The 10856-nt window shown below is 39.7% G+C and overlaps 1 protein-coding gene across 1 annotated transcript; it reads right to left on the bottom strand.

Annotated features, from left to right (window-relative positions):
* Positions 1-2667: 2667 nt before the first annotated feature.
* Positions 2668-9882, bottom strand: DEFB125 (defensin beta 125). The gene is made up of 3 exons (XM_042930138.1): positions 9825-9882; positions 2860-3183; positions 2668-2762 (listed from the first exon to the last, which is right to left on the bottom strand). The coding sequence occupies exons 1-3, from the start codon at positions 9880-9882 to the stop codon at positions 2668-2670; spliced, it is 477 nt and encodes a 158-aa protein (XP_042786072.1).
* Positions 9883-10856: the final 974 nt, after the last annotated feature.

Raw genomic sequence — 10856 nt, 5'->3', positions numbered from 1 at the left:
TATTTTGAAAAATGTAAACACTGAAAGACCTTATTTGTATCAATAGGTAGATGTAAAAGTTGGAAGATTAGGCATCAGGTAGATGATAGACATGATAGATAGATAGATAGATAGATAGATAGATAGATAGATAATACACAGATAGTAGATCACACAGCTTTTTTTAACTCCTTACAAGTTATATGCCAAAAATTCTTTAGTAAGCTATTATTAAGCTTCAAAAAAGCTTAATTTCAAAGCTCTATCCACCATTAGCTTGATTCTTCCTGCTATCATTGCTTTGATAAACAAAATTTGAGTCACTTGGATTTCCAAAAGATCTGTTACCCAAAGTCTATGATTACTCATCTTGTGAACACTAGCACAAACATTTCAATTATCCACTGGTTTGACACTTGGAGATTTGTCCACTCTGGGCAATCCATGATTGTCAGATAAAGGATGGGTGAGAGGTTAAGTTTTCTTTTCAGAGTGGGAGAAGAGAAACTGAGAAAGTGGAGGTAGAAAAGAAAAGTCTGTTAAGAATTCTCTGATCATGCTAAGACATTCAGAAATCAAGGGTCTAAAAATCTATTTCCTTAAATTCTCAGTGTGCACACCTTGGAAATCCTTTTTGTAGCTGGTGTCCCACTTTGAAGACTACTGATTTATATTGTGTGACCTTCTCATATTTATTGAGATGGCTGCATGAACCACGTGTTCTCAAGGTTTTATTGAGCATCCACCATGTGCAAGGCACTGGTCTAGTAGGTCAGGACATGGCCATGAACAAGATCAAGGTGTTAGGACTATATGGACACTATGGTGTTGATGACGGGCCATAAATTAGTAAATAACTCAATAATTCAGTAGGAGACTGAAGAAATATACAAAATAGGGGTGCCTGGGTGGCTCGGTCAGTTAAGCATCTGACTTCAGTTCAGGTCATGATCTCACGGTCCGTGGGTTCGAGTCCTGCATCGGGCTCCATGCTGACAGCTTGGAGCCTGGAGCCTGCTTCAGATTCTGAATTCAGATTCTCTCTATGCCCCTCCCCTGCTCTCTCTCTCTCGCTCTCTCTCTCTCTCTCAAATAAATAAATAAAATAGAAAAATAAAAACAATTTGTTTAAACATACAAAATAATTTCAAAGAGCATAAGAAGAAGAAAATAATATAGAGTAGTGAGGAGTGGTCTCATGGCCAAGGATTGTTTCTAAGGAGTTGACATTTGAAGCAAAGATATGAAAAAAAAAAAAAAAAAGTAGTCTAGGCTGAGGCAGACTGGTGGTTTAGGGAGGCCTTCATAGTGAAAAGATGCCTCTGGGAAGAGTCCACACAGGACCCGTGTGATGAAGCGTCCACTATGCAAAGAAATAGAGAAGAGCAATTTAGAGAGAAGGTGATCAATTTGTTCTAGTTTGCTAAAGACTTTCTTGATGTTAGCACTCTAACTCTCAAGTTCTGGGACAACCCTCAGTCCTAGACAAGCTAGGATGGCTTGTCAGCCTAACAGGGTGTCTAAGATCTACTGGAATAGAGGTCTATTGAAAGGTCAGTGATCTGATGGCCAATATCCAAACTGCAGTCACAGTCACTGGCAACTTGACTTAGACAAAACTTGACTTAGACAAAAGAATTAGAGGAAAAAACCTTCTTGATTCTGAGACATTTAGGCACCCGAGACTGTGGCTTTCAGTAGCATCCCAGATTTAAATTTTTTTTTTTTAACGTTTATTTATTTTTGAGACAGAGAGAGACAGAGCACGAACTGGCGAGGGTCAGAGAGAGGGAGACACAGAATCCGAAACAGGCTCCAGGCTCCGAGCTGCCAGCACAGAGCCCGATGCGGGGCTCGAACTCACGGACTGCGAGATCGTGACCTGAGCCGAAGTTGGCTGCTCAACCAACTGAGCCACCCAGGCGCCCCAGTAGCATCCCAGACTTAGCCCAACACATTAATAATCAATCAAGTTTAGAGTTAATAATTGCTTCTTTGTGATATCAAAGAGTAAACTTGCTGACTCATCAGTCACCATACAAACCATCACTCAACATGCATACAGGCACACAAAGCATAGAAACCCTACACACAACAGGCATTCACGGACAAGATAAAGATCTGGAGAGGCATGCTGTGAGGTCACCATTGTGGGAAGTTGGACTTTTGACTGGAAAGAACATCGGAAAGGTGAGTCGAATTTGTGATGCAGCTTTTAATTTCATATGCTGCTCTCAAGGCAAGTCACAGTTGCATCGCTGTCTAGTTAACACAGTATTTGTGCAGAATGAGGTGGTTTCTGACTATAACTGGGTTAGTTTCTGGTTGAAGCCTTAAACAAAGTTTGACCTTATGATACAGATAAGGACTTAAATTCATAACTTGCAATAAAGTGGGGATGGGGGGAATATGGGAAAGGGAGGACTTGTCTGGAACTTTTTATGTGCCTTCACAGGTTCCTCCGTATATGATAGGAGTGGTTCAGGAATTACTAAAATCAAAATCCTTGTCTCAACCATAAAGGCAGCTCCAAACTGTGGTCTTTTTTTTTTTTTTTTTTTGGTATGGAAAAATACACAGACACACAAAATGTTCACTGAGACCAATATATTTTAATACATCAGAGGAAGACAGATAAGGAATTTCAGCCCAATAAAGAGAACCCCTGTGTCTTCTATGCACTTCCCTTTACACATTTCCAACGGTAGGGTAACTCTTGGTACTTGTCTTGGCAGTAGCATTCTGTCCGTCTGCATGCCATCCAGTCCCCAATAGAATTGTCCCTGGTGAAATAACATCAGCAAGATTGGGTCCCTGCATATTATTCCCAGTGCATATCTCTAGTGTCCCATACCCAGAAGAAATGTTAATTAGTTGTACCTTCAGTGGTCTCAAGAGAATGTGCCGGAGCTGTGGAAGAATTTTCTCTTAGGTTTCCAGGTATAGTTGGGTTAACTGTTACCTCATCATCAAACCAAGATATGGGGGAATTAGAAAATAAATCCCAGTCATTCGTATTAACAGTTATCCGTTCTTCAAAGGGTACAGGACGTGGTGGCGTTTTAGTGTATCCGTCGTCTTCTTTTATGGGAATGCAGCACGTTAGCTTGTTCATACAAAGCAGCTTGTACCTTTCAACATGAAAACATCGTTTTCTGCAGTGCCCGATGTTATCCTTCCAACATCTTTTGACTTCCCAGCCAGCTGCAGGGAATAAATGAGTAGGATAAGTTTTTAACTCTAGCACCAATATGATAAGCATTAATTGAAAAACTTGACAACCATTACCCATCTAGAGCAATATGATAAATGCTACAAGCCATTGGGAGACCAAAAAATGAAACTGTATGTTAAATATTGTGTCATATGCCATCAAGGAAACGGGGGCTGGGTGGGGAGAGAGAGAAAGAAGGAAAGCAGAAGAAGGAAAGAGGAGGAGGAGGAGGAGGAAGAAAGAGAGGTAGAGAGGGAGACCTATGTACAGCTAATATTTAAGCCAAGGCAAGAAGGATGGAAGGAGCCAGCCAAGTACACAGAAAGCAGAGAAAGGATCAGCAAATGCTCAGTCCCACTGCTGAGAAACTGCATCATGTGTTTGGAGGAGGCTGATGAGTCTGAAGTGTAACGTGACAAGGAGCCTAAGATGAAGTGAACTTCAAGTGGCCAATGCCATCACCCAGTCATGTCACACCATTGTTAAGCATTTTGGTTTCAAGACACAGTGTGAACTAATTTATTTTATGCTTTAGATGATTAGTTTGGATTTTATGTGGAAATTAGATTAGGGAAAAGAAAGAACAGAATCAGGAAGGTGTGTTAGAAGCTTTGGCTAGGTATGATATAATGGTGACTGGGGGGCTTCAAGAACTGTGGGAAAAAGAGGGTCGATTTAAGACATGGGTTGTTTGGATATGAGATCAGAGGAAGATGGAGAAATCAAAGTGCATTCCTGCATTTCTGTTGAGATAGGGGAGATTAGTGGTACTTGCCATTCGCAGGATGGTAAACTGAGGAAACAACAAGCTTTGGAAGGAAGAGAAAAAGGCAGGCTCAAGTATTCACTTCAGGGCATGTAACATACACCTAGAATGTCAAAAAAGGCGGTGGAAACACCTGTAGGATCTCAGTAGGCAAGTTCGGACTCTAGGTGTAAATTTTGGAATCGTTGCTTATGGATATTTCAGACTACAGTAATGGATAAAGTATAGTGAGCTGGAATAACGTGAGATAAAAAGGGGACCAAGATTAAATTCTGGTGAGTGTCAATATTAAGAGCTCAAATAGGAGAAAAAGACCCAGAAGGAACAACCAGGTAAGTTGGAACAAAACAAGAGAATGAGACACTAGAGAATTAGATTCGTTTCTCCAAAAGCAGACCTTGGGGGGAAATTTGAGTCTAACAAGTGAACCGAGAGGCATTCTCCTCCATCTGGAATCAGTTTGGAAATACGGTAGTTAGGAAAGTAAGAAAGCCAAGAAGAGGTGAGTTATAGAGTTAGTTACCAGTGTGGTTGACTAGAGCATAATCCTGTGGGAAACTGTGGCAGCCAGTGCCTCAGAATTCTCCTTGAGAATGAGAGGAGCTGGAGTATTTATCTGCCACCTGGCCAGCCAATATTTGATAGATGATCCCAGAGTGAGCTCATAATTTTCTGTCCTTTCTGGATTGCTCTGTACAGGGGCATTTCGTACACAATCAACCATGCTTTGGGGAGAACGGCAAGGTGCAGATCAGGCTAGTATGCATGAGAAATGGTAAATGCCAAAAGGATACAAATAAAGTTGTATCAGTGTAACTAGGTTATGCAAGAGAGGAAAGTGTTTCTTAAAACAGTGAGTGGACATTTGTAGGCAAATATTGAGGAGAAGTTGAGTAAGATATGGGCAGAAGTGTCCATTGTGTTTAACATGATTGTCACTGATACCCATGAGAGGAGTGGTTTCAGAGTGAGAAGGAAAAAAAAAAAAGAAAGGAAAGTGAAGTTGGTGAAAGGTGAATGAGAGAAGTCGAAGTAGAACCTGGAGACAAAACTCTTAAGTTCCATGTGAGGAAGAGCGGAGAAATGGAGAGGTTCTTGGAGGACAATACGGAACCAAGGGAGCATTTTTCAGGGAAATGACAGAGCATGTTTGAAGACACTTAAGAAGAAACCAGTAGAAAGGGAGAGATTAATGCAGAATAGGGAAATGAGACAAAAGAAAGGCATAGTTCTTCATGGTTGGCAAGGATCAAAATCACATTCGACAGATTGAGGCAGAGAAGGCACACGTCCTCAGCTATGTCAAGAGGGAAAGAGAAGATGGGTGCAAAGACATACTGGTAGGAATGTTGACCGTGGTAAAAAGAAAAAGTTCTATTTGAATGTTTAATTTTTTAATTTTATTTGTTTAATCGGTTTTTTAGATTTCACATATGAGTGGAGTAATATAGTACTTGTCTTTCTCAGTGTGACTTACTTCACTTAGCAAAATACCCTCTCAGTCCACCTATATTGTCTGTAAATGGCACAATCTTATACTTTTTTAGGGCTGCATAATATTTTGTCTTATCCTTATCCATTTGTCTGTTGATGGATACTTGGGTTGCTTCCCTATCTTGACTATTGGAAATAATGTTGCAATAAACATAGGAATGCACATATATTTCAAATTAGTGTTTTCATTTTCTTTGGGTAAATGTCCAGTAGTAGAATTATTAGATCATATGGTGTTTCTATTTTTTTAAATTTTATTTTAGAGAGAGAGAGAGAGAGAGCGCAAAGAGTGGGGCAGAGGGAGAGAGAATCTTAAGCAGACTGCACACTCAACGTGGAGCCCAACACAGGACTTGACCCTATTACCCTGGGATCATGATCTGAGCTGAAATCAAGAGTGGGACGCCCAACCAAGTGAGCCACCCAGGCACCCCATGGCAGTCTAGTTTTAATTTTTAATTTTTTTGAGGAAATCCATATTGTTTTCCACAGTGTCTGTGCCAATTTGCATTCCCCACCAGGCGTGCACAAGGGTTCTTTTTCTCACATCCTCACCAACATTCTTACTTCTTGTCTTTTTATTTTAGCCATTCCGACAGGTGTAAGGTGATATCTCATTGTGGTTTTGATTTGCATTTCCCTGATGACTGGTGATGTTGAGCATCTTTTCATGTGACTATTTGAATTTTTTAAATCTTGAAGTGTGGGATAAAGTCATAAGCTGGGAGGGAGAGTCATGTAGAGAAATAGAGCAGGAGAATTAAAGAGAAAGAAAGGTCAGTACAAAAGAGCTGTCTGGGAAAGAGGAAGGATGAGCTCACAAAAGAAATATGGTAGGATTTCTAAGCAATGTGATAATTTGAGGGATGAGGATCTGAATATAAAGTGAAGCTAGCCTGCTCCATTTTACGATCATTTTTCAGGCAAGTAAATATGACCGTATTTCTCAGCAAATTGCCTGCAATGTATAAAGGTTAGTGTATCCTAGGCAGAGGAAGCAGCTAGAGCAAAGATTCTATGTTGGAGAAAGCCCGGTATGTATTAAAAAAGGGAAGCCGTTCTCAAAACAACCTTTTCTGGATTTAATTTGATTATGTATGAAAAGCACCTTTCATGGGTTTACATATATAGAGATAACAGTAATTTGTCTCCTGTTGCCTCCCCTGGGCCAAGAAGTTTATTCCTCTTCTCCAATGATTCATTCTCTTATTTTTTTTACTGGCTCCGATTTGCTTTGCTCATGTTAGAATTTTCTGTAAGTTTTAAGTGTAGACATTCCACTTTTTTCTTCCGAGACAAACTTTGACATCACTTCTTCATTCCTTGTTTCTACAAAGATTGTTTCTCAATTTTTCTTTTCCTCTAGGATATCCATTCTTGAATGCCCCTCATTCAAGAAAGTGTGAGCCCCTAACTATGATACAGATTTTATTCTAGGTCCGTATAGTACATTTGTGAACTAAGCAGACAAAAAATCACATAGAGCTTGCTTTCTGGCAGGGGAAGACAGACGATGAAAAACAAATACATTACCTTATATGTGAGAAGGTGATAGTGGTTTGCAGAAGTAAGAGAGAATAGATTTCAGCAGAATCTATTTGGGGTGTCATGGGGGCAGACTAGCAGTTTCTTTTTTTTTATGTTTTATTTATTTTTGAGAGAGAGAGAGAGACAGAGACAGAGCGTGAGCAGGGGAGGCCAGAAGCAGGCTCCAGGCTCTGAGCTGTCAGCACGGAGCCCGAGGCACGGCTTGAACCCACGAACCGTGAGATCATGACCTGAGCCAAAGTCGGACGCTTAACCAACGGAGCCATCCAGACACCCCCTGACAGTTGTTTAAACAGAAGTTAGCATAGGGTTTGAAAGAAGGTGACAATTAAATAATGACTTGGAGGAGGTAAAGGAATTAGCCACACCGGAGTCTGGGTCAAGTACATCTAAGCAGAGGAAACAGACAGAACTCTGTGGGTTGAGCAAGCCAGGCATGTCTGAGGAAGAGCAATGAAGCCAGTGGGACTCTAGTGAAGGGAGCAAAGACTAGAAGAGTAGAAGATGAGGTGAGAGAGTTCATAAGGGACAGATCACAGACAGCAGGTGAGCCGTTGTTGGGACCTTGGTTATTGTTCTGAGTAAAGAGGGGGCCATTGCAGAGTTTTGAGCAGATGAAGTACATAATCTGACTTCTCTTGGGAGTAGATTATGCCATCTGCTATCTTGTGAGATGACTGCAGGAGGCAGGTGTAGAAGGACAGATACCTGTGAGGAAGCTACGGCAATAGGAGGTGAGAGATGGTAGTGACTTGAACCAGAGTGGTAGCAGTGGAGGTGGTGAGATTGGTTGGCTCTGGACACAATTTGCCAGTGGACTCCCTGATAGATACAGATGTCACAGATAAAAATACCAAAGACAACTCCAAGAATATGGCTTAAGCGATGCAATGATGGCAATTGGGAATAATCTCTCATTGAATGTATTTTTGTTTAGAATGACAGCAGTTTTGGTTTTTTTCCCCAAAGGTCCTCAGTCCGGAATTATGTTGTTAAAACTTGTGACCTCCACCACCAATATCGCAAAATCATAAAACTAAAGAATATGAATAACAATTGTATCATTTTGGGCACATAAGCCATTCGCCAAAACATTTTCCCAGGTGTGAATTCTGCCTAAAACATACCAGATGCAGAATCAGATGGCACCAAGTTAAATATAGCCATTGACATTGATGGACAACTTGGCTTAGTAAAAAGTTACTTCACAAAACCATCAGATGCCTCTCTTACTTGAAAATACAAAAATAAACTCAACTACATTAAGTAGTTAAATTTCAAAACGGAACCTATACGGGAAGATCTATAAATCAACCGGAATAAAAGCTACCCCCCCCCCCCAAATAAAAAGGAAAAACAGGCAGAACCACACAATTTGTAGACAAATTAAAATACACAATAAATATATATGAAGTTTGACTTCTCCATACTGAATGAAGTAGAAACAATTACATCTTTATTATCCTTCATTTAAAATTTTTGATTTATGGCTGAGAATGGTTATATAGAACTAATTTGTAAATATAACGTAAATATGCTTATTAGCAAAAATAAGGACGTAAATGTCCAATTATCAGATTGGATAAATGATTTGCAGAGCATCCATTCAATGAAATTTTGTGCAATTATTGAAAATTCAGTTGTTGGAAAATATTTGATACATGGGAAAATACTGACATTATAATAGAAAATTTAAAAGTAGGCTACACATTTTTGTTCACACAGTATCCAAGAAATCTGAGGGAGAGCAACAAAACAAAACTTTATTTTTAGTTCTTTACTATTTCAAAACTTTTCAAAATGTCAGCAAATAGTTCATAATCAGAAATTCACCCACCTTCTTTAAGTCTTGTGCATCCATTAATAACAATAAAGTAAGTTTCTATATTGATAAGAAATTTTTAAGACATAGTAGTTGTACCTTGCAGAAGAATCCACATGGTTCATTTACACTGGGTTTTTAAAAATCTAAGATCTAAAAAAGAAAAAAAAAATCTAAGATCGGTCTATCTATCTATCTATCTATATCTGCTAAGATATACAAGAAATTGGTAAGATTGAGGGATTCTGAAAGAAAGATTGCAGAAATATTACTCTAGGGTAAGAGAGTACTTAAACTCCTATAAACCTATCAAGTGCCTGATACTTTCCATCAATTGCAAGTATTGCTTTTCAATAAAAGTGGATAATTCTCAAAAGTAGCATTACTAAAAAGCAGGAATAAGCCCATTCATATCGATCTAATATGAGAAGCTTACTATTTCACTGGTTAACACTGGTTAGTTATAGAGAGAGCTCGCAAGAGCTGCTCAGAAGATTGAGGAAATTCATGCCTTTAGAGAAATGTCTCAGAAGATACCCCAGCATGAGACGCCTAGGTGGCTCAGTAGGTTAAGCGTCCAATTTCGGCTCAGGTTATGATCTCACTGTTCGTGAGTTTGAGCCCCACGTTGGGCTCTGTGCTGACAGCTCAGAGCCTGGAGCCTGCTTTAGATTTTGTGTCTTCCTCTCTCTCTCTCTCTCTCTTTGCCTCACCCCTGCTTGTGCTCTCTCAAAAATGAGTGAACGTTAAAAAAAAACAATAGAAAAAAATACATCATGGCCAAGAAGATTAAAAAAAAAAAAAGATACCCTAACATGATAGGTGCCTCCAACAGAGTCTTAGAGAGTAGGGACATTGAGCTGCCATAATGAGACCATTTTTGTGGTTCTTTATTGGCCCAAGGCTTTTCCTGCAGACCCTCTTTTCCCCTCAAGACACCTGAAAGCCCAAGGTCAACAACATCCTAGTTCCATTGTGCCTATGTTGTAGGGTTCCATTACCTTTGGTCACCAGATTTAGAAACCCACATATAATGAAGGCCAGCATCAGGAGGTTCATGGCTTCTGGCAGAGAGGAAGCTCTGTGTCCTGAGGAATCCAGAGCACTTTGCCCAGCTAGGACTCTAAATAGTCACCTTTACTTGCCTGTCGTGGGTGATGAACCAGAAATGGGGACACCATCCAGAACACCAAACCATTAACTTGCACCACTGAGTGTGCATGACAAAATCATGCTCTGTTCCAGAAACTTTTAAAGGAAACTGAGGCCTTGTGAAATGAGTTATAATCCTGAGGAAGTATAGAGTCTGATGGAAAGAAACAACTCCCAAAGGAAGTTGTTCTCTTTAACCCTAGATGAGGCCAATTACTTCTCCTCTGTCTATATGCAGCATCATACATATACACCAACGGTAGCAGAATGCTACATGAAGATTCCACTTATTTCAGACCAATAGCTTATGACTTCCACTAGAGTATCCTCCTCTCCATCTGAATGATTGCCACATCCATTCTGTATTCATTTTTGTCTAAGTTTTGAAGTTTAGTTTGAGATGGTTTCCTTTTTTACTGTGGATATTCAATTTTTGCAGTAACGATTTATTAAAAGTACTATCCTTCCTCCATGGAACTGCCTTGGCAATTTGTCAAAATTTGTCAAAACTTATTCGGCCATACGTGGTTCTCTGTTACCTTCCATTGATTATGTGCCTGTTCCTCTGACAAAACAACATACCCTTGATTACTGTAACTGTATAATATGTCCTAAGATAGTGTACTGATTCTTCTCGCTTTATTCTTCTTTAAAAAAATTTTTTTAGCTATATACCGGTTCCTTTGCTTGTCGATACAGATTTTAGAATAGTCTTGTGCATATCCACAAAAGATCTTCCTGGGATTATGATAGCAATTGAGTTGTACCTGTGTATTAGTCTGGGGAGAAATGTTGAGTCTTCTAGTCCATGAACAGGTATGCCTACGCCACTTCATTTAAGTGTCTTTTAAATTTCTTTCTGTCCTTTTTTGTTTGTTTGT

This window comes from Panthera leo, chromosome A3 (genome assembly GCF_018350215.1).
Source record: "Panthera leo isolate Ple1 chromosome A3, P.leo_Ple1_pat1.1, whole genome shotgun sequence".
In the NCBI taxonomy this organism is placed as follows: domain Eukaryota; kingdom Metazoa; phylum Chordata; class Mammalia; order Carnivora; family Felidae; genus Panthera; species Panthera leo.
Note: the sequence above shows the minus strand (reverse complement) of the source record. Positions and strands in the feature narration are given on the sequence as shown.

What these genes read in the sequence shown, in the direction of transcription:
- DEFB125 (XM_042930138.1), bottom strand. Translation starts at nt 9,882, where the DNA reads ATGAACCTCCTGATGCTGGCCTTCATTATATGTGGGTTTCTAAATCTG. An exon ending in TCTAAATCTGGTGACCAAAG is followed by an intron (nt 3,184 to 9,824) that starts GTAATGGAACCC and finishes TATTCCCTGCAG; the next exon opens with CTGGCTGGGAAGTCAAAAGA. An exon ending in TTCTCTTGAGACCACTGAAG is followed by an intron (nt 2,763 to 2,859) that starts GTACAACTAATT and finishes TTATTTCACCAG; the next exon opens with GGACAATTCTATTGGGGACT.